At 38.5% G+C, this 27990-nt stretch overlaps 1 protein-coding gene across 2 annotated transcripts in view; it reads right to left on the bottom strand.

Annotated features, from left to right (window-relative positions):
• SRGAP1 (SLIT-ROBO Rho GTPase activating protein 1) overlaps positions 1 to 27990 on the bottom strand; it is a 321930-nt gene that overhangs the window by 178568 nt on the left and 115372 nt on the right. For both annotated transcript variants that reach the window (XM_074402841.1, XM_074402840.1), the window contains exon 2: positions 2424 to 2619. In XM_074402841.1, the coding sequence (XP_074258942.1) occupies positions 2424 to 2619 (196 nt within the window). The remainder of the gene's footprint in view (positions 1 to 2423; positions 2620 to 27990) is intronic.

Genomic DNA, 27990 nt, shown 5'->3' with positions numbered 1-27990 from the left:
GTGGCTCACGCCTGTAATCCCAGTACTTTGGGAGGCTAAGGCAGGTGGATCACATGAGGTCAGGAGTTCGAGACCAGCCTGGTCAACGTGACAAAACTCTGTCTCTACTAAAAATACAAAAATTAGCCAGGCATGGTGGTGTGTACCTGTAATCTCAGCTACTCAGGAGGCTGAGGCCTAAAAATTGCTTGAACCCGGGAGGAGGAGGTTGCAGTGAGCCGAGATCACACCACTGCACTCCAGCCTGGGTGACAAAGCAAGACTCCATCTCAAAAAAAAAAAAAAAAAAAAAATTACTGAATATATGAATGTGTTGTCTTCTTAACTGCAACTGCTTTTAAAAAGAAACAGTTATGTTACTATAAATGTGAGTATAGTACTGGCTCCAGCCTCTACTTCCCAGCCCTGCTCTCTGTCAAGTACATTTAACATTCATTCACCCTGGGGATCATCATTAAGATTAATTTTTATGCTGGACCAACAGTAAAGGTTAAAGCTGAGAGATTGGGAGGAAGGATGGGGAAGAGAGAAGAGAGAGAGTGAGGGAGAGGAAGAAAAAAGAGAGGAGATAAAGGAGAGGAGAGAGAGAAAAAGAAACAGAGAAGACAAGAAAAAACAAACACTTGTGTTTGCTTCTGCGCAGTGTCCCAGGTGATAGTTCCCATCCTATATTTTTATGCAGGGTCCAAGGTCGTGGAGAGGTATGAAATGAACAGAACTACAAAGCCAATGGTGAAAGAAAGGCATGCTTCTCAGCAGCTTCCAAACAGGAGCCCAGGCTGAACAGCAAGGTCTCCTTATTGTGTCCTGTGTAGGTGGGTAGAGGGTTTTCTGTTTTGCCATTTCACTGAGGCAGTAGCTCTTCTGGTTCTGGGATGCAATGCAATGGGCCTGGTAGGGAGGAAACCCTTAGTTCCAAACCTTTACTTGGCAGAGACCTCATCTTCTCTCCCCATGTGAAATTAAAGGGTGTATACAACTTCCACATAGGTTTTCAGTTCCCTTTTCTTTTTTTGGCGCCTGGAAATTTCCCTTACTTTCCTGTGAGTTCAGTTTTGTATTTAAAATGATGTCCATTATATACTAACCAGGATTTCTGAGTTTTCAGACAGATATGTTTTTCAGATTATCTGGCCGGCTGTATTTATAGAAATGAAAGCCTGCATTGTCTTTTCACTGTCTCCCAAACAGGTCGACTTCTCTCTACCTGCAGTGTTGTTTCTCATGCCCCTGGAAAAGGTCCCAACTGGCCAGGAAGATCCACAGGCCCCCGGGACCTGCTCTGATTGACACCTGCAGCCATGTAGCTCATCGCCTCCCTGGTCACTCCCACTGGACTATACCTGTTCTGCAAACCTGCTGACATCCCTTCCCTGCTCGTCCCTTGCCCACGATGTTTCCCTCGCCTGGAAAATCCTCCTCTTCTCTCTTTTACTGGCCAACTCATCCTTCAGGTCTTTGCTTCAATGCTTCTTCTTTCAGCACCTTACCTTCCCCACCTCCAACACAGAACAGTTATCAGCTGGGTCTGTCCAGGGTCTCCCATGCATTCCCCTGTTGGAGCACTTGCTTACTTCACTGGACTTGTCTGCTAACTTGTCTCTCTCTGTCCTGAGGATTTTTTTTTTTTTTTTTTTTGAGATGGAGTCTCACTCTGTCACCCAGGCTGGAGTACAATGTTGTGGTCTCAGCACACTGCAACCTCCGCCGCCTGGGTTCAAGCTATTCTCCTGCCTTAGTCTCCCGAGTAGCTGGGATTACAGGTGCATGCCACCTTGCCTGGCTAATTTTGGCATTTTTAGTAGAGATGAGGTTTCACCATATTGGTCATTCTGGCCTTGAACTCCTGACCTCAGGTGATCCACCGGCCTTGGCCTCTCAAAGTGCTGGGATTACAGGTGTGAGCCATCCCACCCGGCCCTATCCCCAGGATTTAAATCACAAAGTAAATTTCATTAGCAAAACATCTTACGTGTATTTTTTAAAGCATATAAATTATAATTAAACAATTTATGCTCGTTCATAGCATTTTCCTTAAAACTTTTGTTTTAAATCAGTGTCAATTATAATGACCATAAACACAATGGGGCTGGGGGGGGGGCACTAAACTCAAGCAACTCTTACTGCTTATTTTTATATAAATTCACTACAGAAAATGAGAGGTCTTTGCTTGAACACAAAGCTATTTTAAATCTGTCCTACGTACAGCAGATATCAACTCTCAGGTTTCTATAATCAAGAATTTTACGAAGACATACCTTCGCTTCTGGCCTACAAAGTTATCCATAAATAGATATGTATTGGAAAGACAAAACTGTCAAGAGATTACACTAGCATAAAATGATAAATCGATGCCCATAAATTACAAATGCAGAAGATGGACAGTGCCTTGGAAATGTGAATTAGAGTCAAGTCTCTCTTACTTGTATTGTTGATGATCTTTAGTGCTTCTTGTTTTTGCCATGAACCTTTCTGCTAACTTCTCTAGATTTCGGGAATATTCCGTCTCAATTTCAGCTTTTTTTCGGAAGAAATCTTGCAGGTCCTGAAGAAGCTGAACTCGCATCTCCGTTTGCTGCTCCAGGCATTTTTGTTGTTCTACCAGTTGAGCTCGAATTTCTAAGGAGAGAAGAGAAGCCATTGAATGGTTTAATGAAAATTAATGAGGTGTGCTGATATGTGCAAGATATAAGTCACGAATCCATATGTATATGTATATGTATATGTATATATATATTTTGAGATAGAGTCTTGCTCTGTTGCCCAGGCTAGAGCGTACTGGTGTGCTCTCGGTTCACCGTAACCTCCGCCTCCTGGGTTCAGGTGATTCTCCTACCTCGGCCTCCTGATTAGCTGAGACTACAGGCATGCAGCACCAGGCGATCCACTTGCGTTGGCCTCCCAAAGTGCTGGGATTACAAGTGTGAGCCACCACATCTGGCCATGAATCCTATTACATATTTAGCTCTGTATTGGACCTTTGTTAGAATACTGTGTCCATGCTGATTCTTTAAATAAGTTATCTGCTGACCCTTTAAAAGAACAAGAGGAGCCTCAGGAAAGAATGTAATAAATTAGAATAAATATATGGGTTATATTTGTAATGCCACAAACGCACAGAGCCACGAAGGGAAAGAATTAAAGCCTTTCAGATAACAATTAATAACATCTTTGGGTAGCTGGGAACATTATAATTTTTTTTTTCAATAGCACTTTACCTGAATTATCCCTTTTGAGTATGAATAGCAAAGAAATAGACATCATTTCTGCCAGGCTCTGAACCACTACACATTTGCCATGTGGCACATATAGACACTGACATCTGGTAATTTTTATATAGTACATAATTTCTAGTTTGTAACACACATAGCTTCAGGGCATACAGGGATGCCGTGCCTAAAAATAACTTCCTTCCATAGCCAAATAATCCATTCATAACAGTGCAGTCCTCAGATTCCACTTTATTATTATGTTAACAACAAAAAGACCTCTTCAGCTGGCCTTCACCTTCTAAACATTATTCAAAATAACACCCTTATTGACATATATAATCCTTAAAGAATTCTCTGATAATTTTAATACATTAGGAACATGAAGGGTGGTCATTTAGTGATTTAGCAAAATCTCAAAAGCAAAAATGTGGCATGCAAAAATATCTGTAAATGACTGTAACAAAGAAACGTGTGTTTTGGAAAAGGAGATACAGTAACTAATAACCGCCGACTTGTTTTTGTTCTACGACCTAAGGCTAAGCTCCAAAGACAAGAACATCATGCTGGAAAACTTCTTTATTTCATCTTCCCCAATGTCAGTGCATTTCCCTAAAAGTGAAGGTTGAATCTAATTCAGTGGAGTTAGTAGAAATCAATGTGCAAATACTGTCTCTTTAAATTTCTCACTGCATTTCTTAGATAGAGAAAGCCACATATATATACATAAACTTGACTATGTTTAATCAAGTTCATTAACAGCAAGTTAACAGCATGTTCATTAACAAGGTGGTCAAGTTCTGAATGGGGAGTCAGGAAATGTGCTTAATTTAAAAATAACTAATAATAATTCAGTGTTTGCTAGTCTATACCCTCATGAAATAAGTTTTAGTATTAACCTCCATTTTACAAAGAATAATTGAAGTTTCAGTAGTATAAATACTTTATCTATGGATTTCAGCCAGTAAGTGGTACCCCTGGAGACTTTTGACCCTGGCCTGTCAGTCTAATTAAACACTTCCCATCCTGTATCCACCAAACCTTTTTTTCGGGCACCTATTTTACTGTGCCAAGCTTGTATCCTGGCAAAGAAGAAACAATAACTAATGAAACAAGATCTCTGCCCTCAATAAGGTCAGCCTCCAGGCAGTGCTGTTTCTAGGGAATCCTGGGGGAAGACAGGGAAGAATTTCTCAAGTGTCCTTGCTTGGTTTCTCCACCTCTACATTGGAGGATCTTATTATAAGTTCATGGATGTGTGCTGAACACCAGAGTTGAACATATTATTACTGGCTTTTAACTACTATGAACAGCATCTAGTTTTTAGTCAATCAAAGTAAGTGTTTTCCAATACGGTATTATAATCAGCATGTTTGCCAAACTTTGTCTTTCAAAAATACAGAGCTCTTTTTGTGTCATGAAGAAAATGAATGTATCAAGGGTGGGGGTGTTTCCCATTCAAGGATCCCAGTAAGTCTTTTAAGATGAAGTAATTTTAGCACATCTTGCTGCACTAAGAGAAAATAAATCAATCATCTTAGGCTGTCAACCAGTTTTCTGTTTTTTTTTTTTTTTTTCTTTTTTAAGCTGACTTAGTGCCAAATAAGAAATAAAAGAACAAATCTCAAATATCGTCAGAAATACACAAAAATCATGTGGATTTTTTTCTTGGTTCTCATTTTTAAATGTTCTCTTGCTTACTTCTATAAAGATTTAGGATCAAGAACTAGGGAATCATGAGAATGACTGATTTAACAATTAAATCCTCATCTTCATTTTACAAAAAGTAACTGTTAAACTTTGTGTCATCTGTAATTTTCAAAGGGCTATGCACAATGGCTCATGCCTATAATCTCAACAGTTTGGGGAGGCCAAGGCAGGTGGATTGCTTGAGCTCAAAAGTTTGAAATCGGCCTGGGCAAGATAGGGAGACCCCATCTCCACTAAAAAAAATAATTAGAATTTAACTGGTTGTGGTGGTGCATGCCTGCGATCCCAGCTACTCAGGAGACTGAGGTGCAAGGATCGCTTGAGCCCTAGAGCTTGAGGCTGAGGTGGAGCTGTGATCACACCACTGCACTCCAGCCTAGACAACACAGTGACACCCTGTCTCAAACAAAAAAGAACAAATCAAAAAAGCCCATGGTGCACTGGGCCCCACACTATGTGAATCGTGCCATGGGGCCACAGGCAGTTGCAGCTAGAGGCACCACTGTCACCATGGGAACTACAGAACATTAAAGCTGGAACTCGTGAAAGCGTAAGGGCAAGGGGTGATTTTGAGAAAAATGGTGAGCCTTATTTCTGCCTAAGACATTGTAGCTTCCTTCCTACCCCCAGATTCTTCGACAGTCTATTAAGACTCCCTCCCCCTTCTAGAAGCTTTTTTAGATTAGCATTGACCTGAATCATTATTTTCAGACTCAAGGTTCATTTAGTTTAGGTGAACAAACAATGATTGAGTTTCCATTTTGTGTTAGGCAGCGTCCTAGGCATGGGAGAGACAAAGGTTTGTAAGACACAGGTCCTTCCGGTTAGGAAGACAAATCCTAAACCAATGACTTACACTCTGTTCACCGCCGTAACAAAGAAGTGCAACAGGAAGCTATGGAAAGAGGGGCAGGAACTGACTCGGATTGGAAGAGTGGGGAAAACATAATGCCTTGAAGGATAAGTAAGTTACAAGACAGATGGCAGTAAACACCAAGAAAGTGAAAAGGGAGAAAGTATTCACACAGCATTTATCTGATAAGGAACTTGTATATGGAATACACAAAGAACTCTCACAACTCAATAATAAAAACTAAATCTCAGTTTTAAAAATGGGCAAAGGATCTCAACAGACATTTCTCCCAAGATGATATACAAATGGCCAGTAGCATATGAAAAGTCCCTCAGTATCATTAGCTTTCAGGGAAACGCAAATCAAAAGCAAAATGAGGTGACACTTCACACTCATTAGGATGGCTATAATCAAAAAGATTAAAAAAGGTGTTGGAAGAGAATGTGGAGAGACTGGAACCCTCATACATTGCTGGTGGGAATGTCAAATGATGCAGTCCCTTTGGAAAACAGTCTGGCAGTTCTTCAAAAGATTACACTTAGAGTTACCACATGACTCCGCCATTCCACTCCTAGATATACATTCCAGCGAAATGAAAATCTATTTTCACACAAAAACCTGCACATGAATGTGTGCAATAGCAGCACTGCCCATAATAACTGAAAGTTGAAAACAGCTCAAATGTGTACCAACTAATAAAGAGATAAACAAAATGTGATATAGTCATACAACACAATACCATTTAACCATAAAAAGGAATGAAGTGCTTATTTACAACATGCATGAACCTTGAAAATATAACTTTAATGAGTGGAAGCCACTCACAAGAAACCACAATCTATAATTTCATTCATACGGAAGGTCCAGAATAGACTAAAGACTCAGAAAGTAGATAAAGGGTTGCCTAGAATTGGGAGGGTTGGGGAAAAATGGCTGCTAATGGATGCAAAGTTTCTTTATAGGGTAATAAAATGATCGAACATTGATTGCGGCTCCGGTTACAAAACATGTGACTATGCCAAAAACCACTGAATTGTACTCTAGAAATGGTAAATCATATGGTAGGTGAAATATATCTCAAAACAGCTGTTAAATACATAAAAAGATAGCTATATCACAATGCCATGAAATTTTGGTTGTTGATACATTTCTGATAATGATGCTAACAGTAATAACAAATTCCTATTTCTACACCCAGTACTTTTTGGTACTTTTTGTCAAATGTCCAACTACGAACAAGTACTTTAAAAAGATTTCATAAGGCCAAAGGCACTTAATCGTATAGAAAAGATTTATCTAATAGAATATTAGGAAAGGCTTTTCACCATGAATTCCCCATAATTGCATAAAACAGCACAACCTCTTTTAGGCAGAAAAATGTGATCTCTGAGGAGGCTGTAAGCAGTCATTACTTAAATCTAGGTCAGGACCTGCTAAATAATCATAATGGCTGTTTTAATGGAGGCTAAAATTTACTGTTTTTTAAAATGACTATTATTTCATTCTGCTCTACCAGAGAATCACTACAGAATGAATACCAATAATCCAACAAGAACAATGCACAACATGAGTGTGCTTTTCAAACTGCTGCAATTAATTTGTTAAAAAAAGGAAAAAAAATTGAAATGGTTTCTCTAAGCTATAAAAATCTGCTGACTAATACTTACCAAATAAAGTGGAATTGCCTAGAAACAGAGGAAATGAAGGAATGTCTTGCTATTGCTCTCATAAAGGGAAGCTCTAACTCTTAAAATAAATTTGTGTGAAGCCACAAACTGATACATATTTCATGGGCTATTTCTCTAATATATTACTGAATGATGACTAGGACATAAAATTGATACACTGGTGTGATACTCATGATTATTTAGCAAATAAGATAATCACATTTCTAAAGAATCACAAATCATCTCTATTATTTCACATTCTCATTTGGTCAGAACTTCCTTATGATACCAAAAGTCTACATTCTCTTAAGATATATTATTATCTTTATCCAAAGGACAGAAGGGATTCTCCTAAATGACAGGGGAGAACCACTGAAATGTCTTTAAGAGCTACCCAATGAGATGCTAACTGGTTCCATTGATTATTTCCATGCTCATTGCTTATGTGAATATTTATACAACCTGTTGATTAACTAAACACCAGGTACAAATTTTGCATAATAAGCTTTTTTAGGCTAAAAATTTGGAGCAGGCAAAAATTCCATAAAGGTGAGCTCTGATTTTTTTTAAGTGGATGATCTGAATAAACACAGGCTATTTCTTCACTTTACTAGAAATCTAAACCCAAGATTTATGCTTCTCTTATACTCTGTACACAAATCAGGAAGCATCAGGATGGAAGCTACCTAATTCAATTTACCAAATTGAATTCCAGATGAGTAGGAGATCTAGTCACAGACTAGGTCGGAAAGGATCCAGACCAGGTCATGATGAACCCAGACTGGAGTTACAGTGTCACCTAATACAAGTCATGTGGCATGGGGCAAACCCATCAACCTCTCATAGTTTCATTTTATAAAATAATACTTCCCATCTCAAGGTTGTGCTGAGAATTAAATGAGATGATATAAGTGAAAAGCATGCTGCAATCTGTAAACTACTGTGAAACAGATGGACATGTTATTATTACTAGCACCAGCAAGCTCTCATTTAAAAATATTTATTGAATATTTTCTTATGCCAGACTCCTTATTTATGGCCATATATAACAGACTGAAAGTCATGAGCCCCATTCTCAGTGAGGAGGCAGAGGCAACACAGAAAGATAATGAGAATGAGCGACTTTCACAGCCTCAAGGTAAGAATGTCAAGATGCAATGAGATTCTGGGGAGGACATATTCATGGCTGGGCAAAAAGGCAAGGGCACAAAGAGGTGATGCTGAAACTGACTTATCAGAAGTTTGGCTGAAGGAAGTGGGAGAGAAGGAGAGTTATAACAAGTGCTTCTCTGTTGCTGAAATTGAATTCTGAATAGGTAGGAGGTCTAGTCACAGACTGGGCTGGAAAGGACCCTGTGTGGAGTCTTAGATTTTATTTCACAGGTCAACTTTGCAAATTGGCTTGATGATAAAAACCACCTGGCATCCTTACTAAAAATACCTGTGTCCAGGCTGGATATTTTGATCTTGTTGGTCTAGTAGGACCTCGAATGGAGGATTCTTAGAAGCATCAACAGGCAAAAATTTAACAATTTTAAACAAGGATTTACAATCAGATTTACATTTCAGAAGAGAATACAAACAAGTAACAAATGCAATGCTAAGCATCCTACACCTTATGAAATAGAGTTTTCTTTGTAAGTTGCGTGGTTCCCCCATTTGAATGATGAATCACAGGGCAAAACAAATTAATAACAACAACAAAAACCCTCACAAGAATGAACAGTATCCATATTTCCCCCTAAGCCTCTTATTATTTTAATTATTTATGAATCATTCATTTCTGTCTTCTGGTGTAGAACTAATGATTACTTCCATTTAATCTGTTATCAGAGAGTAGAAATTGATTTCCAACTACATCGTGGAGAAATCTTAAGCACTGTGCTGCCCAGTATGTAGCCGCAGGTGTCACTGAGCACCTGCAATGTGGCTAGGCTGAACAGAAGTCTGCTGTGAGTGTAGAACACACATGAAATTCTAAAATCTTATTAAGAGAAAAAAATAATGTAAAATGTCTTAATTCATGCTGAAGTCATAAAATTTGGATATAGTATATTATACAAAAATATTTTAAAATTAATTTCACCTATTCAATGGTTTCTTTTTATTTTTAAAAATGTAACTCCTAAAAAAAAAAAATCTAAAATTACCAGCGTGGCTTATCTCTTGGACAGCTCTCCTCCAGGATATGAGGGAATTAGCAACTAAATTTCTAGTAAGCGGAGTCTGTAATATGGAGTTCCTACTAGAACGGGTCCTTGAGGAGTTGATAGGCTTAATCAGTAGGCAAAACTTATGCCCAAGGCAAACACAGTACAGAATACGGAGTGTCTGAACGCTGGTTCTAGTCAGAGGAGGTGTGACATTGGGGAAGGAACGATTTCTTTGGAGCTTACGTTTCCTCAGCTGCAAAGTGGTCATTAATAACTGCCATATTGCCCTTCCAAAGGTGATGGAAGATTTTAATCAGATGAAATAGAAAAATACTTTCTCATTATGTAAAGTGCTATGTTGGCCAATTATTAAACGTGTAATGACAAAAAAAGAAAAATACAAGCTCTAGATGTGATGGTGTAGACTACTTAGTCTAAGGGACTTTCAGAAAGGGAAGGCTCACTGGCCACTTGGGGGTCATTGTCACAGATGGCTTCAGAGGGGTTGGCTCTGGACATGTGGGATTTGGGAGGCTGCACAAATGTGGGGAATGAAAATGTCACGCCTTAAATAAACTCAAAATGATATTCTTGATATCCTAGCCCAGAAGAGTTATTTTCTAGGAAGTTTAGGGTGGCTGAACCAAATGTAACCTTCCAGGTCACTGTCTTAAGGAAAAATATGACTCCCTAAGGTCTTTTTCTACTTCAGAATTATGGCATCACTAGCAATTTAAGCAAACAAAATAGTACAACAGACATCATATGAAAGCAAGTTGCTTCCATTCCAAGCTCAAAAATCATAAGCTTATCTCAGAACTAGCATATCTGGGGGGTAAGAGAATTATAATAAAATCCTCTTTTGTATTAAAGTAAGGCCAGAAGAAAAAAATAAATAAATAATAAAGGAAAATAAGAAACTGTTTTCTCAGTACAGTTAATCCTTATTATTTCAGATGTGAAAGTAAATTTCAAAAAATTTCTGACACATACAGGCTGTATTCATTGTTCTGAGTCTTCATTATAATACCTTCATTTGAAATGATGTTAACCTCAGTATTATTTTAAAATAAAAGCTTACTACAAAACTGCCAGTTTTTCATAGCTTTAGAAAGCCAAATATTATATTTTGGTTGATATAACATTTTTAAAATATGAAAAACAAATTTGCCCTTTTTTTTCACATGAAACTAGCCAGGATAAAAAGCAATAAATTAGAGTGATGAATGATTGCAGTTTAATGACACTGTTGGAAAGGGCAGTTGAAGGAACTGCAAATCTGAATGATCCACTACTGTACTTTTATTTAGAATGCACAGGAGGCAGGGTTTCATTAACTTGCCCATAACTAAGCAAGGACATTTCAGATCTTATTAGTAGACTGATTTTTCCTACTAGAGAAAGGCAGTGTGTAGAAATCATTGATTTATACAAAGTACAAAGATTTACATTTTGGAATGATTGTGTTCCTGACAAAGGTTCAAGGCATTTGTGAAACACTGACTTTTTTTTCTGATACAATACAACAAGAAGTTTCACAGAATAAACATCAAAGCTTACACACTTTTTTCTGAGTAAGATTTAAGAATGAAAAACTTTTTTGGGGAAAATATTGGACAGGAAAAAAGAAAAAAGAGAAAAAAGAATGAACTAGTTTAAACCTTTTGTATTGAGTTAATTGCAAGTTGAGTCTTTTTCAAATTAAAGCTATTTCTCTTATTATAATAATTCCCACTTTAAAGTGTCTATTAGAAAATAGTTTAGACTCCTAAGCAATTTAACATTTACATCTAATAAGAGAATACTTATTGATTTCCTATGATGTTTTCAGTTTCTGTGGTAAGTAATTGATACAGTTTATCTCATTTAATTTTTATCCTATTATGTAGTGCCTCTATTACAGAGATGATGAAATTGAAGCAGAGAGAACGTAAGTATTTTGTTCAAAGTATGATAATTAATAAATACCAGAACTTGGATTCCCATTCAGGTTTGTCTGACTCCAGAGACCACAATGCAACCTTACAATGTTCGGCAATTACACATAGTGTGTAATTATGCAAAGCAAGCTAAAGTGACCCCGGCCTGTCCTTCTAGATGGTTTATTAGAAGGTTTAGAATATATTAGAATGTATTAATTCAATGAGAGTTGGTAGAGCAAATAAGAGTTTAGGTGCCAAGTGTCTACTGTCATTTGTATCATTTACTTTTTTTCTTTTTTGAGACTAAGTCTTGCTCCAACACCCAGGCTGCAATACAGTAGCACCATCTTGGCTTACTGTAACCTCTACTTCCTGGGTTCAAGTAATTCTCCCTGCCCCAGCCTACCAAGTAGCTGGGATTACAGGCACCTGCCACCATGCCCGGCTAATTTTTGTATGAGACAGGGTTTCGCCATATTGGCCAGCCTGGTCTCGAGCTCCCAACCTCAGGTGATCCATCCACCTAGGCCTCCCAAGTGCTGGGATTAAAGGTATGAGCCACCACGCCTGGTCTTCTATCATTTACTTAAAGCCGAAATAACCCCAAAAATTCAATTTAAAAAAAAACTAGCTAAATGCCTAAAACTAATTTCCTAGTACTTCCTGAATGTCATGGCTTTCTAGGAAACTATGCATTTAGGTCAACTGTTTTAGATCATTACTGTACTATTGCTCTTATGGTCTAATTACCATAAAGTTTTGAACTATAACGTATTATAAGATCCTTGAATAAAAATAACATGTTTCTAAATTTCCACACAGTAAATAGTAGGTACTTAACAGCTATCTCTGATGTATGTCTGTTTCAATAAGTATAAAAGTTATCAAAATGCTTAGTTATGCACCTATGGACTTAGGCACCAAATTTTGCTAATTTGAAAAATGGTTTTCCTTCCCTGCTTCCTGCAATCCACCACTGCATTACAATCTCTTCTTTATTCTTTGCTCCTTATAGCCTCCAATCCTATAAGGTTTCTTCCATAAACAGCATCTCATTTGGTCAGCAGTGGAAAAGAATTCCAGTTATATCAATTGAATATCATAATATTCTAAACATCTCTGAAACAAAAGTATATTTTATATATCTACTTTTACCACAAGAGAATACCTTAATCTAAAACACGGACAAAGGAAACAATCATTTCACTTAAATTTTCTTTATACCTCTATTAAAGATTTTTTAAGAAGCAGTCTTGCTATGTTGCCCAGGCTTGTCTCTAACTCCTGAGCTCAAGCAATCCTCCTACCTCAGCCTCCCAAAGTGCTGGGATTACAGGCATGAGCCATCACACCTGGCTTCTGTTAAATATGTTGATTGGATTTCTATCGGCAACTTTCTTATTTTGATTTCACTATATTTCAATAAATGAGAGCTCCAATCACCTCTGGTCCACATGGACTACCTGGACTCTGGATTAGAAGCTGAAAAAAGGAAGCCAGAGAATAGTGTAGTTTCTCATAGTTCCTCAACATCCATTTTACAACTGAAAGCCGCAATTCTAAATAATAAAAGTTTTTTTTATTTTAGGCTTTAGGCTACAACATCCTTAAAGAGATGGCAATTATTTTTTCAGCTAAAAAAAAAAAAAAATTATACCGCCCCACACACATCCTTACACCCATACACACCTTTTAAGATTTTTGAGGCCTTAGCAAGTACTGACCATTAACTAGCTTTAAATTGTCAGACATGTTAATTCTCTTCATTATTTTATCCCTTCAAAGTACCAAAGAAAATGTCCAATGTGACAGACAACTTGTGTTAACAGTAAGTCTTCTATTTCATCCTCAGATATGAGCCAAACTCTGTAATAAAAGTATACTTCTAGTCCTGCACAAACCTCCAGCTTTTACCTCTATAATCTAAAAAAAAACTGAATTCAACAATGTTCATTAAACAATGTCTAGTCAACAAAGAACAAGTAAATATAAAAATGTTTATGTTACTCATCTGACAACCATTACTGAGCATCTTCCAGGTAGTAAGCTCTGGAGATACAAAAAAAAATCCATTATTTCTTGACCCTGGGGTCTCCCAGGTCACCTCCTAGTCTACAGACAGGAAAATATGCAACTATTAGTTTTATAGTGATTATCATTTACAATGCTAGGTAATAAGCCCTATCATGGAAGCATGAAGAAAGTACTATGAGATCACATAGGCAGGAACAACAGTCCTGCCCAGGTAAATTAGAAAAGGCTCTGGAGTAACACTGGAGCTAGCAGAAAAGTAGGAATTTGGCAAGTTGTGGGTGGGCTCCGAAAGTGTACTATGGGCAAAAGGAGTGGCTGAGGGTGTCTAGAGAGCTTGGGGTGTTAAAAGGATGGTGGTTTGCTTTGTATCACTGGGTGGTTAGGTAGGCAGAGGCTGGGCTAATTATTGGGGGGTTTTAAAATAATATTCTAAAATGATATGGGAAGTTATCTTGATTCAGCTCTTTGTTCACTTATTACAGGAAATGCTTCAACTTATTTAACAAGTTACAAACAAATGCAAATTATGCACATTTAGAAAAGATAGCTGTGGATTTATGTTCTAACTAATGAAATTATCAGGAAATGACATTTCCTGCCAAATCGGGAACAATAGATTTTTAACATTGTTTTATGTTAATTTTGATAAGGGAGGGGGCAGTTCCAGCTACATTCAGTAGAAACCAAGGATATGGAATGGAAGGATTTGTGAGTACCATGATGCAATCCAAGTTGCCTTTCAATATAAGATTTAAATTTTGAATGAAAGTAGCTTAAAATTACAAATTATTTTAAACACTGATCTACTCTTACTTGTTTTATGGTCTATTCAACTTGTAAATTACTTTGAAAAGTTACACTTCTTTAAAAATATACTAAATGTTACAACAAAGCAGCACTGCAGAAATACTATGATGAAAATGTTAACATTTTCTAATCTCATACCTCTACTTCTCTGTAAGTTCTCTGTAAGGTCTCAAATATGATTAGCAATATTGCCTTTGCCATGCCCACCCCTTTACATAGCTGTTCTTATCTGGAAGAGTTTCATTTTAAAACATGATCAGATGCATAAATAGCTCTCAGTGTACTGCTAGAGAAACACTGTCCTCCTCCATCCAAATCCCCAGCACCAGATAGCTCTCACCACCTCTCCCCTAATTATGCATCTACAATGTAAATGTTGCCTTTTAACTTAAACTCTTCTCCCAGCTCTCTGCCCACACAGTGTACTCCCTTCTGTTGAATTTCCCTGTGTCTTGGGAAAGAGGCGGAAGTAGTAAAGAGATGAAAACAGAAGACACTGGACTGATGGTCTGAGGAGAGAGGGAAGGTAGCAGCAGGAAAAGGATAAAGGGAAGCATAGGTCAAGGAGAGTAAGAGAAATCTGAAAGTCAGGAGGGACAGACAGGTGAGGAAAGGAAGCATAGCAGAAAATGAATCAAATGTAAAATAAATGATGGTGGTCTTCAGGAAGTCACCAAATCAGACAGGGGCACCAGATGCGCTTCAAGAGAGCTTTGGTCTGCGATGCTTGTCTTCAGGATCATAGATGGTTTAGAGTTTAAAACAGGGCATTTTGCCGCTAATAACTTCCAGGTATCAGACTTCAGTCTTGGGCCAGCACGAGAATAAAATTTCAAGTCAAAATGAAAGTATAATTTCTTTTTCTTTAGAAATAAAGAGTGGGTTATTCAGTCGTAAGATCCCTACCCCCACCCCCACCACTGTAAGCCCTTAGAAATGGTGCAATCAAAATTAGTCGTGAATATGTAATTTCAATTTTAATGAAATCTGCCATCAGATTCATCCATGATCTTCTCTCACAGTTCCCTAATTCTAAGGTAGCTGCCACACCAAATAGAAATTCTTTGTATTCATTTTATTTTCATGGTTAGGTTTTCAATGCAGCTACTCTAGCTTAATTATCTTGGCACCTAAAAACAGGTAGAGTCTGTCAGAATGCTTCACGCCATCTTCCCTCTCTATAAAAATGAGCAAAATCGAAGAAGACCAAAAGCTTTCCACATCGACCCATAGTACAATTTTTTCCCCCTTTGAAGTTTAGATGTTTCTGGCGAGGATCCACACTACTCACAGGCACAGCTGATGGTCTCTTGGCTGCCGGCATTCAGAAAGCTGTCTGAATGGATGGCATTGAGCCTCTGCCACTCCATTGGACGCTTCCCCACGCACAGGTGCCAAGTAAACATGAGCGGAGGCAAGAGAGCAGTCTGCAGGGCACTTCAGGCCCCATCTCCTAGATTAGGGCTCTCCTGAATGCCAACAGCGTAGCACAGGATGAATACATTTTTTCTTCTTCCCTCTGGTTACAGAGTTGCCTGGCCAGGATTATCCTGAAGGCACAACACTCTGCCCAAATCCAATGAAACACTTTACACTGTTCAGCAGTCCCCACAGGGCTGAAACAATAGCTACTTACAGACTTAAAACCTGCCAGTGAGCCTTACACATAGAGCGGGGTCACAAACTCCAAGGCCCCCACATGCCAGACAGGCCCCCCACATGAGAGATGTAAGCAGGGTGTAAAGTAACAAGAGATGGTAATGACTGTGGTGATGTGGGGGGCACGCGCTTCATGCAGCCACCAAGCTACCGATAATGACTGCTGTGTAGGAAGTATGATGCTGTGATGCCAAATCTGATATTTTTGCTTTTTGAGAGAGAAATCAGAAATTTGAATTTTTGGGTAAAATCTCCAAAATGTTAAATAACAGCAACTAATTAAATCAAAACAAAACAAAATACTGTACAGCCAAACAAAGCACATTCTTGTGCCAGATTTTGCCTATGGCCCACCATTTTGTAATTTCTGACACTGAGAAATTCTAAGCTTATTGGACAAAATTAATACCTTCTTTAATTGTCATAAATATAAGTGGAACAAAATTCAGATCAGTAATAGTGTATAGGACCTCAAGAATGCAGCAGCAAACATAAAAGGTGCGTGGAGACCAATTAAAATTATTTAAGGTAATATATTTAATGAGTCACATTATTTTCTGGCTCTTAAGTAAATTTATTTGTAACTTGGATGCCAATGAATTGACTTATTTTAAAACTTCTCACACTAGTTTTCTTAGCATTGAAAACACTAGAACAGTTTCTCTTCCTCATCATTCCTTCCTGGGGCTCAGCCTAAATCTGGAAGATGAACTGAAGTCCAGACTTAAAGGAATCATTTCTCAGGATGAGCACTGTTGATGCTGACTCCAGATACTGGGGGAAAACCTTTCTGCTCTCAGTGCTGACACAAAACCTAATTCAGCACTGTTGCTAACAAAGGCTTTCCAGGATAATCTGCAGTTCCAATTAACTTTTCATATCTCTTCCCTCTGGACACATGCTAGAGAAACAGAATTACAGAATCTCATATTTATAACAAGCCTTAGACATCACTCAGTCCTACACACAATTCCATGGTCAAATGCCCCCAAGTCCATACGTGCCCAGAATGTCCCATCTTCCAAAGCAACCTGTGCTACCATCAGGCAACTCCAACCCTAGAAGTGTCCTTCCTTGCCTGCAGTAAGAACTCATCCACTGCTTCAACAAAAATGTATCAAATGCCAACAATATGACACATGCTAGTTGCTTTTTAAGACAGGGTCTTGTTCTGTCACCCAGGCTGACGTGCAGTGGTGCAGTCATAGCTCATTTCAGTTTCAACTTCCTGGGCTCTAGCCATCCTCCCTCTTCAGCCTCCTGAGTAACTGGAACTATAGGTGCATGCCACTACATGTGGCTAAGTTTTTTTATTTTCAGTGGGAACGAGGCCTTACTACGTTGCCAGGGTGGGTCTTGAACTCCTGGGCTGAAGCGATTCTTCCACCCTGGCCTCCTGAAGTGTGGGAATTACAGGAGGGAGCCACCACACCCACACTGCTAGTTGCTTTTATATAATGATGAGTAAGCTAGGCTACTGCCTGCCCTTCTCCCAAAGGGCTCACAGAAATAGTTTTTAAAATAAAGATCAAACTTCCAGAAGGGTACTTTGTATCAGTAAGTACACTTCAAAGACAGGATAAAGCCAACCTATCAAAAGCCCAAGATATAAGGCAACTTATGAGAAGTGAATATGGAAATTCTTAGGAAAAAAAAGGGTTAATCATTATGAAAACTCATATATGAGACCTCCTTCAAATTTAAGCTAGCATCTCTTCCTAATCTGGGAAACAGAGGCTAAACCGAGAACAGTCACCAAGCTCATTACCCACTATAGAAGAGGAGCAGATTTACCTACTCATCACCTCCAGACTTGGAGTGCACAAAACCAGCTTCCGGTATCATTATTTCTACTCAACAAACCTCTCCCTCCATGTTACCTGTACCCCTTCTTTTCCTATGCTATCTTTTAAGCCTAAATTGAGAAAAAGATATTCTATTAAAACCATCCCCATTCCTTCCCTCGCCCCCAAGTTGCCCAATTAAAAGAAATTCTAGAAAAAAAAAAATCAGAAATATGGAGTGGGAATTTAAGTTGATGTTATAGCTAACAGCTGAGAAAACTTGATCCAATGTGAATTTGGTCATAAATTCTGTGGAAAGTTTTATTTCCCCAGCTGAGCATAAGTGAAGATTTTCTTTGTTAACATAATAAGGATTTTCTTTTTCCGTTGAAAGCACAAGTTTAAGTTCTGAGTCCTGCCTTTGGTAATTTACATAATCTTAAACCTCAACTGAACTCAATCTCATTAACCTGTTGTGAAGATTAAATTAGATAATGCATTGAAAAAGTTCAAATAAAGAGCCTCATATAGAAAATGCTCAATAAACAGTATCTATTATTATTAGTAATATTATTATATCTATTGGTCCTAAAACATCTTCCCAAATTCCCAAGAATTTATATTTTTGTGACTTCTAATGTACCGTAGATTCCATTTTGGGGTAGTGATTATGCCCATGAAAAATGCACTTTTGGCTGGGTGCGGTGGTTTATGCCTGTAATCCCAGCACTTTGAGAGGCCAAGGCGGGCAGATCACTTGAGGTCAGGAGTTAGAGAACAGCCTGGCCAACATGGTGAAATCCCATCTCTACTAAAAGTACAAAAATTAGCTGGGCATGATGGTGGGTGCCTGTAATTCCAGCTTACTTGGGAGGCTGAGGCATGAGAATCACCTGAACCTGGGAGGCAGAGGTTGCAGTGAGCCAAGACTATGACATTGCACTCCAGCCTGGGCGACAAGAGTGAAACTCCATCTTAAAAAAAAGGAAAAGAAAAATACATTTTCGTCTTTTCCATTATTCATACAAACATACTAATTGTAGAACACTGGCAAAGCAGAAAGAAGAGGGGTGATCATCCATTCAGAGAACACATATGTTAACATGGTATAATTACTTTCTGTGTTTTTAAAAATTTATTTATTTTTTGTAGAGATGGGGGTCTCACTATGTTGCCCAGCCAGGTCTTGAACTCCTGGCTTTAAGTGACCCTCCTGCATCAGCATAACAAAGTATTAGGATTATAGGTGTGAGCTACTGCACCCAGCCCACTGTGTTTAGTTATTTTAATGTAAACAAGTTTTTAAGTTAATAAATAACCCTTTACTGCTATAAAAGTAGACATATGCATTGTAAAAAGTTAGAATCTAATATAACCAAAATATGCTTGATTTTCTATTACCAAGATATTAATACAGATACCATTTTGTAAACCTTTTAAAAATAAATTTGCCTGTTATATATCTTTTCAAATATTTTTCTAATATGCAAAGCTCTAGGTTACATTCATTTTGATTTTGCAAAAACCAATGATGTATTCACACTCTGTCTTTGGTGTGGAAGGTACAACTCCACTGTTCTATATAGGTAGAACTTCCAGAGCATCAATTCCCACTGTCACTGGGTGCCTCCCAAAGGCCAGGCTCTTTATTAGGTTACCTTGAATCCTTGTAACAGTCCCAAAGCATATATTCTGACATGACTATTTTGCAGAGGAGAAAAGAAAGATTCAAAAAGGTTCCCTGATTAGTCCAAGGCCACAAAACGTTAAGTGACAGAGCCAGGTTTCAATGCATCTTTGTCTGGCTCTAAAGCTCGATTTTTTTTTTCCCGTATAAGCCTCAGTTAGGCAAGATTACAGATTCTGTATCTGAAAACAATTAGGCAAGCTTAATGAATCCAGATCCTTAATTTGGGAACAAAGTAGTATGATTCTCATTTTACAAAAGGACAAAAGTGACTCAATATTATATAGTGAACACGAACTGGGCCTCAAATACAGTTAAGTTGGATGAGGACACAATCATTTTAATATAGCTAGCCCTCTGCTTTGAAATGTTAAAATTTAGACTTTGCTGGAGTTTTAGATAAAATGAACACACTGTCAAGCCATCCACAAGTAACCACTGGTGAGCTGTTCATGGGTATAATTCAAAGAAGAAAACTCACAATGTAACTAGGGAGTTATATAGGCCTCAAACGTGATGCTTTCTCTGGGGTTTATAAAGTCCTGCTTCTCAGGCTACTGAAAAGGGTCAACTGACAATACTAGATGAGATTCCCAGCTCTGTCACTAAATACTTCAGTGACCTTGGGCAAGTTACTAATCCTCTCTAGGGCTCAAGTGACTTCATCCTTAAAACAGGTATAATAAGTAGTCACCCTCGTGGACTCATAACACTGCTGCTTAAAGGATGAGAGGATGAATGACAAAAGGCTTCGAAAACTTCAATTTCTCATTCAAATGTAAGATATCTAATAATAGTAATAACAATTATAATAATATATTGCTATAGCTAAATGTGAGTGAGTGTGTACTATGTCAGACACAATTCTATTTTGTAAGAATTAACTCATTTAAATCTATACCAATCCTATTAGGTAAGTACTATTATTATCATCTCAATTTTACAGATGAGGACTGAGGCAAAAAGAGACTAAGAACTTGCTCACAGCCGCCTGGCTGGCAGGTGAAGCTGGGTGCTGAAGGCGGGTTCCTAGAATCCTTTACTTCCTCTTTTCTCACTTCCCTAGCTAGGGAAAAAATTCACAACAAAATACATTCTGTTCTCTCAGCAACTTCTGCTGTTTCCAATATATAATTTTCTGAATAAAACAATCCTACTCTGACAACCTGTTGATTAAAAAAAATGATTTTGTGTATTTCAGCAATGTTCTGTTTAGGCAGACTGGGTGATTTAATTAAGAAAAATTTCAAAGAGTTCATGAATCTCTGAAATACTGAATGCTACTTTCTTCTTGTATTTTTAAATATTTTTTTGATTTCCAAAATATGGGGGCTAAAAAAGTTGATCGCCTAGAAGTAATAACAGTTATCAGAGGTTGGGGAGAGTAAGTTCTAGTGTTCTGTAGCTCAGCAGGTTAACAATATGTTACAGCTATAGTTAACAATACATTATTGTGTATTTTAAAATAGCTAGAAGAGAGAATTCTAAATGTTCCCACCATAAAGAAATGATAAATGTTTGAGGTGACAGATATGTCCATTACTCTGATTTTATCATTCTACACGGTACACACATATCAAAATATCTCATGTACAATTACGTGTCAATTAAAAACATTAAAAAATGAATACCACTATTTTAACAGAGGTTCTCATTAACACTTTTCCCCAGTGGTCCTGAAGAATTATACCTTGCTCTTAAAAGATGACACTGTCTTAAAATTTCAGTTCTGAGAAAAACTTAAGAAGAAAAATATGCCACGGAGATAAAATTCTAAAGTAGTTAACGCTCATATTTAGAAGAAGCTCATTAATCTACTAAACAATGCACTGTCTATTGATTCTTCTTTCATAACTGGTGGTTCCTGTGGAGTTATGCACTATGGCTGTTGGTGAACACATTCATTCCACGCATTTTTATTTTCTCTCCAAGGCATCATACCCAAATGATATGCCCAAACTAGAGACATATACCCTTAGAAAGTAAGCAGACAAAAATAGCATATAAGCTCTAAGTGTAATATACATACATACGGCCACATATGTAAATTTTCTAGAAGTTACATTAAAACAAGTAAAAGAAACAGGTAACAATAATTTTAATATTTTAATTCAACATATCAAAATGCTATAATTTCAATATGTACTCAATACAAAATATTAATAATTTTATACTTTTATGATTACTTATACTAAGTCTTCAAAATCTGCTGTGTATTTTACCCTGACAGCACATTCAACTTGGATTAGCCACCTTTCAAACCCTGAATAGTCACAAATGGCCAGTAGCTGCCATGTTGGACAATGCAGTTCTATAGTTGTAAGGGTATAAAGAGAATTAGAAAATCAGGGTGTTTTGGCTGTGTGTGGTGGCTCATGCCTGTAATCCCAGCACTTTGGGAGGCCAAGGCTGGTGGATCAGCTGAGGTCAGGAGTTCGAGACCAGCCTGTCCAACATAGTGAACAATCGTTGCTACTAAAAATACAAAAATTGGCCTAGCATGGTGGCAGGTGACTGTAATTCCAGCTACTCAGGTGGCTGAGGCAGGAGAATTCCTTGAACCCAGGAGGCAGAGGTTGCAGTGAGCCAAGACTGCACCACTACATTCCAGCCTGGGTGACAGAATAAGACTCTGTCTCAAAAAAAAAAAAAAAGAGTATTTCTTATCCCCAATCACTAAAGCATTGGTCAAGGAACATTGGTCAAGGAGAAAAGTTAGAACAAGTTGTAGTTCTGCACTGTTTAAGTATACAGTGTTTTAGCATAAAAATCTCCTTCAACTAGAATTAAAATAGCAGCCTACATTGTAAAAAGTAGACATTCTTATTGGGAAGTAGAGGACATATATCAGAATCCTAAAGTATGTAGTTTGAATGTCATTTGAAAAATGAATATTCAATATTACAATGAAATTTTGTTATTTGGAAAAAAAAAGATGATATAGATATATACACAATTGTCAATATCTAAATAATAACAATCAGCAAAATCTCAGCTAGTATGGGCACCCAGTGCAACCACACAGAGGGAAACAGTGGGAGAAAATGTGAGAACACTATTAAGGGACTTGAAGTTCTAAAGAGCAGGGATAAAACTGAAGCCCAGATCATTGAATTTCCTCCTTTCCACCTTCCCTGTCTCACCTAATTGAGGTCTATCCTCAGATGTCTCGTCCCCTGAAAGGTTTCTGCAGCCACTTACCTAAAACATATCCACCAGCCCCTGACCTCCGCCAATCCATCCCATTACTATGGCTATTGTTCTTCATAGCACTTACCACTCCCCGACATTAGAATATACCTCTTTTTATTGACTAATCAGCTCTTTCTCCCTCTGGAATGTAAGCTCCATGAATCAGGGAAATTGCTTTATTCTCTGTGGAATTCCAGGACTCATACAAATCAGGGCATGAGTAGTTTTTCAGTAATTTTGTTTATTCAACAATGCTATGTACCTACCACCCACTATTAGGCATTATAAGTACAAACAGGACACACTCAAACTTGGGTAAATGGTGGCTGTGTCCTGGTGAGGAGTCCTAGGGGCCAAGGGAATGGGGGCCACATCCTGCCCCACATTTAGAGTATGTTCTACATATATGATCTGGAATTCCCCAGCCATACAGGCCAAGCCTGCTTCCAGGGCCTGCCCGGCCTCTGCTCCAGGCACACCCAAGGCCCTGCAGAGTGAGGGACAGAGCTGGGGGTGAGGAAAGAAGGGGGTAAGGACTCCAGTATTCCATATGAGGAGATGCTAGCCAATATTAGGGGCAGGTCCAGGTAGACAAGGCACAACTCCTGTCCTAAGCATGCTGTCCAACAGAACATGCTGCAACTATGGAAATGTATTATGCTGACACTATACAGTACAGTAGGCTCTGGCCGCATGAGGCTACTGAGCACTTGAAATGTGGTATGGCTAGAAAATGGAACTTTTAAATTTTTGTCTCTAATTTTAATTAAAGTTATATTTATCTAGGCACATGTGGCTGATGTACGTGATATTTGACAGCACAAATCTAGTGAGAAAAAAAAAAAATCAATGATTACAGGTTTGTATATGTTTCCTATTGCTGCTCGTACAAACGACCACAAACTCAGTGGCTTGAAACAACACAGATTTATTCTTTATAGTTCTAGAGGGCAGAAGTCCAGATGAGTCTTCAGAGGCAAATACTGAAGCATCAGGAAGCTTAGTGCCTTCTGGAGGCTGTTGGGGAGAATCCAGTCCTTGCCTCTTGCAGCTTCTAGAGCCTGCTGACATTCCTTGGCCCTGGACTGAAAGCCCAAGTCAATTTCTGCTTCACTGTCCCATCACCACCTTCTCTCGGACTGACTCTCTCACATCCCTTTTTTAAGGACCCTTGTGATTTACACTGGGATCATTGAGAAGCTCCCCATCTCAAGATTCTTCATCTAATAACATCTGTAATGTCCCTTTTGCCATATAAGGTAATGTTCACAGAATCTGGGGATTAGGATGTAGACATATTTGGGGGAGCCATTATTCAGCCTACAGTTATTGAGTGCTATAGGAGCTAAAAAGACTGAGAGAGCAAGAGAGAGCCGGAGAAGGATTTTCATTGAGAAAGCGGCCTTAAAAAGATCACTCTGGTAGCAGAATGATGGCAGTAAGGTCAGATTGGGGGTAGTAGAACCCATGAGGAAGCTCCTTGGAAGGAAAGAGTAGAGGAGAAAAGAGAAACCTAAAACCAGCTGGTGGCAGAGGGCAAGGAGAAGAATGAACAAACATGGGAAGCACTAGGGAGGTGGAACCCACAGAAGCTCCGGAGAAGAACCCTCGGTCTGAGCGGATGTTGGTGGAAAGGACAAGGAGGGTAAGAATTTCACCATTCATCTCTCAGACTTCCAGTTGGTGATTTAGAATATCTGTGTCATTTGCCTATTCATGTCACCTGAAATGGATTCCACTGCTGGACCGAAAACGAAGGCACTTTCCACAGTATGAGTCTTCTAAAAAGTTGATCCATCATCAAGGCACTAATTAGAACTTTCATCATGAGTTTAAGGAACTGGATGCCTACATGGTACAAGGAGGCCACAGGGTCAGGTTTGTTCTTCACTTCACCTCAATGCTGAGTTTTAAAGGGTATAATGCAAAGAACCTGAAAGTTTCAAAGCCAGAAGACAAATCTGATGAATTCATCTGAGTCAAGTCTAGCAATTAAGCCTGTGAGCTTTGACATCTCACACATCTGGGTTCCAATGCGCCTTTGCCACTTTACTAGCTTTGTGACCCTTGAGGGAGCTAGTGAAGAACACTAGTTTCTTCACCTTTAAAGGAGAAATAATGACACACATTATCTCTGTAATGTTGCTGTAAGGGTTAAGTGATATTCTATTTCATGCTCAATACACTGTACATCCGCAATAAAGGTAATTATTATTAACTGGAAGCCTTATTTAGAAGAATTCTAATCAGAAAGACACATACTGTTTATTACTAATAAATCTACTAAGGCTCCCCTTAACACTTAAAACAAAAAAAAACCTTCACATAAGTAGGGATTTCAAATCTGGAAAGAAACACATCATAAAAATCCTCATAAAGTAACTATGGATAATCTAATGACATGGGTTTAAATCTTCATGATCAGTGCCAGCTGAATTGGATTTCTTGAGTTTCTATTCTAGCTTTAACCATTGCATTGGACTTCATAATTATTTTAAGGAATATAGTTAAACTTACTCCAAGTTTAATCAGCTGTCCTGGCATCAATATTGAATTAGAAAAAAAATTTAAGTGAACAGGTGTCCTCAGTTTATGAGCTAGTTATGTTCCTGAAATAATGTATGTTGCAAACTAGATTTTGCAAATCAGAACTTATTTTCTCATAATAATTTCAGAAATGTTTCTCTGGAAAAATTCACTAACTTTTTTTTTTTTTTTAATTTTAAATCAGTCAGACAATTAGGGTAGATGGTATCTGGTTTTCTGGCACGAATGAAGTTAAACAGATTGCCCCACATTAAATTTTGGGCCTTGCTAGGGTCGTGTTTTGACTAAAGTGGCAAAGTAATCCTCATCTTTTGGTAATGAAGAAAACATCCCATCCTGTAATTGGTGAACTGAAAGTATTTAATCTAAAGTACAATGCATTTATTTGTATTACCTTCCTGGGGCAAGACATTCTACTTACATAAAAGACAGCAATTACCCAACTTCAATAAATGCTTTACATAAATGTGACTTTATGAATAGGCACGCCATTAATCAGACAAAGACAGAAAAAGAATACTGAGAGAAAATTGGAGTTTAAATATAAGAAATTACTAAAAACCAGCCTTCTGTTGATAAGGCTTATAGTAAGGTGTGGTGTATGATTTTTAGGACTCAATTTCAATTTATTGTTGAGATTTAGTTTTTTCAAAGTAACACTTGCAGAAAGCATGTAAACAACTTAAGATACGGCTTGCCTGAAGTAACACAATTTGGCCAATCAGTTCCCTATTTGCAAACCTAATTACCTAGGTACCAAATTAAATGCTAATCTTCACTGTCCACACACAGTATTTTTAAAATGATATCCTCTGTGCTCTACTTCACCTTATTAAACATTCAGTGAATTTGCTCATAAAGTTGTCATTCAACAAGGACAATCAATCATAGTTAACGGCTACTATGAAAACCAGCCTGCAACACCTACTAAACAATTTTGTAATTAGCAGCAAGTGCAGGACACAGACTTTTGGTAAGGAGGGCCCTAATTCCTCCATCTTCTGGGGAGTGAGAAGGGAGGGATGGGGAGTAAACCAAAGCATCCCTGCAAGACAGCTGAGCACACTGCATGGCAAGTGGCACTCTGAGGATGGGGGGACCAGAAGAACTTTCTGGGGAATCTCCAAGGTTCTGAAAAGGAATGCCAGGGCCATAAGAATACCACAGGATGCCAGGGTGTTTTCTTCAAGCTGATCCTCACCTCATTCCCCTATCAAGCATGTTCTCAGCCAGGTCAGTAACAATTTTGGAAAAACTCAGTCCCCTTAACCTAAGGGGATATACCTATCTCAGGATATCTTTGGAGCCAGAAAAGAAGCTAGCTTCAAAGACTTCAAATAGGTACTCAGGACTGCTTTGCATCCTTCCCCGAGGCTACGGTGCCTTGGGTGGCACTATGCCTTTTGTCCTTGTGGTCCCAGACTCAGCACCAGTGGAGGCATGCAGAATGGAGACGCAGGTCTGAGCAAGAAACCATTTCTGGGGACTTTTTTCCATCCCTTGTCTCATTTGAGATTAAATCATGCACAAGAGAAGGGAAAAGCAAATCTTCCAAGAACAAAATTGCTGAGAGAAAAAAAGAACACATTAAAAAGCAATAGACAAGTAACCAAGACAAGCAGACGGGTACTGCAGCCCTGCCTCTATCGGCCCGTATGTTTCACCTCACACCCATATGCTCTCTCTCAGTTCCCATATGGTTTTCCTTTTTCAATATGAAATTCAGAGTGGGGTAGGGACAGGGACGAGCAGCATTTTATAGAAACTTTGTCTCTCTAGAAGTTGTCACAGACACAAAGTATCCTAGAGCATCTTAGACAGAAAAGCTGAGGTCAACAGAGATCTGGCCAGGATGTGCTATGCTTGACTCTGGCTCCTTCTTTCCATCTTTTCTCCAGGGCCAGATACCTCTGGATGTCCCATCACAGGCACAGTTATGGGCCTGTGGGCCCAGCCACAGGCATTTGTTCCTGGTCACGATGGTCTCCTCCAGAAGTCTAAACCCGAGCAGATGACCTACAAATGTGAGTGTACCAAGGAGGCAGAAGCCCAGGAAGCTCACTGGCACTAACCTGACGTCCACCTCTTCACCTGGACCATTTAGGGTGACGGTGAGGACCCTGGCCTGTGATTCACCATCCTCAATGATAATGTGACCTGGAAAATTACTGTGCCTTTAAATGTTATATAAATTATTTATATGACTGAAAAGTAAAAGTGACTCAAATGTTCACCAACTGATGCATGGATAAATGAAATGTGTGTATCCACACCACAGAATACTATTTGGAAATAAAAAGGAACGAAGTACTGGTACATGTTACAACATGGATGTACCTTCAAAATATGCTAAATGAATGAAGGCAGACATAAAAGGACAAATATATGATTCCCTTTATATGAAAGGTTCAGAACAGGCAAATCTATGAAGACAAAAAGTAGATTAGCGGTTGCTTGGGGCAAAATGGAGAGTGATGGCTAATAGGTATGTTGTTTCTTGTGGGGATGATGAAAATGTTCTAAAATTGACTGGGATGACTGTTTCACAGCTTTGAATAAACTAAAAACCATGGAATTGTACACTGGACATGGTGAAATGTATAGTACACAGATTATGTCTCAATAAAGCTGCCACACACAAAAAAATGCCTCGTATACTGATCATCAACAAGCAAACATATCCTATCAATAACAGGAGGCTGCTCAAAACCTGAGGCCAGATGAGAGGAGCTCCTTACACAGTTTTATTGGCAGATAAAACGTTTC

This window comes from Saimiri boliviensis, chromosome 7 (assembly GCF_048565385.1).
Source record: "Saimiri boliviensis isolate mSaiBol1 chromosome 7, mSaiBol1.pri, whole genome shotgun sequence".
In the NCBI taxonomy this organism is placed as follows: Eukaryota; Metazoa; Chordata; class Mammalia; order Primates; family Cebidae; genus Saimiri; species Saimiri boliviensis.
This window is presented reverse-complemented; position numbering and strand designations above follow the sequence as displayed.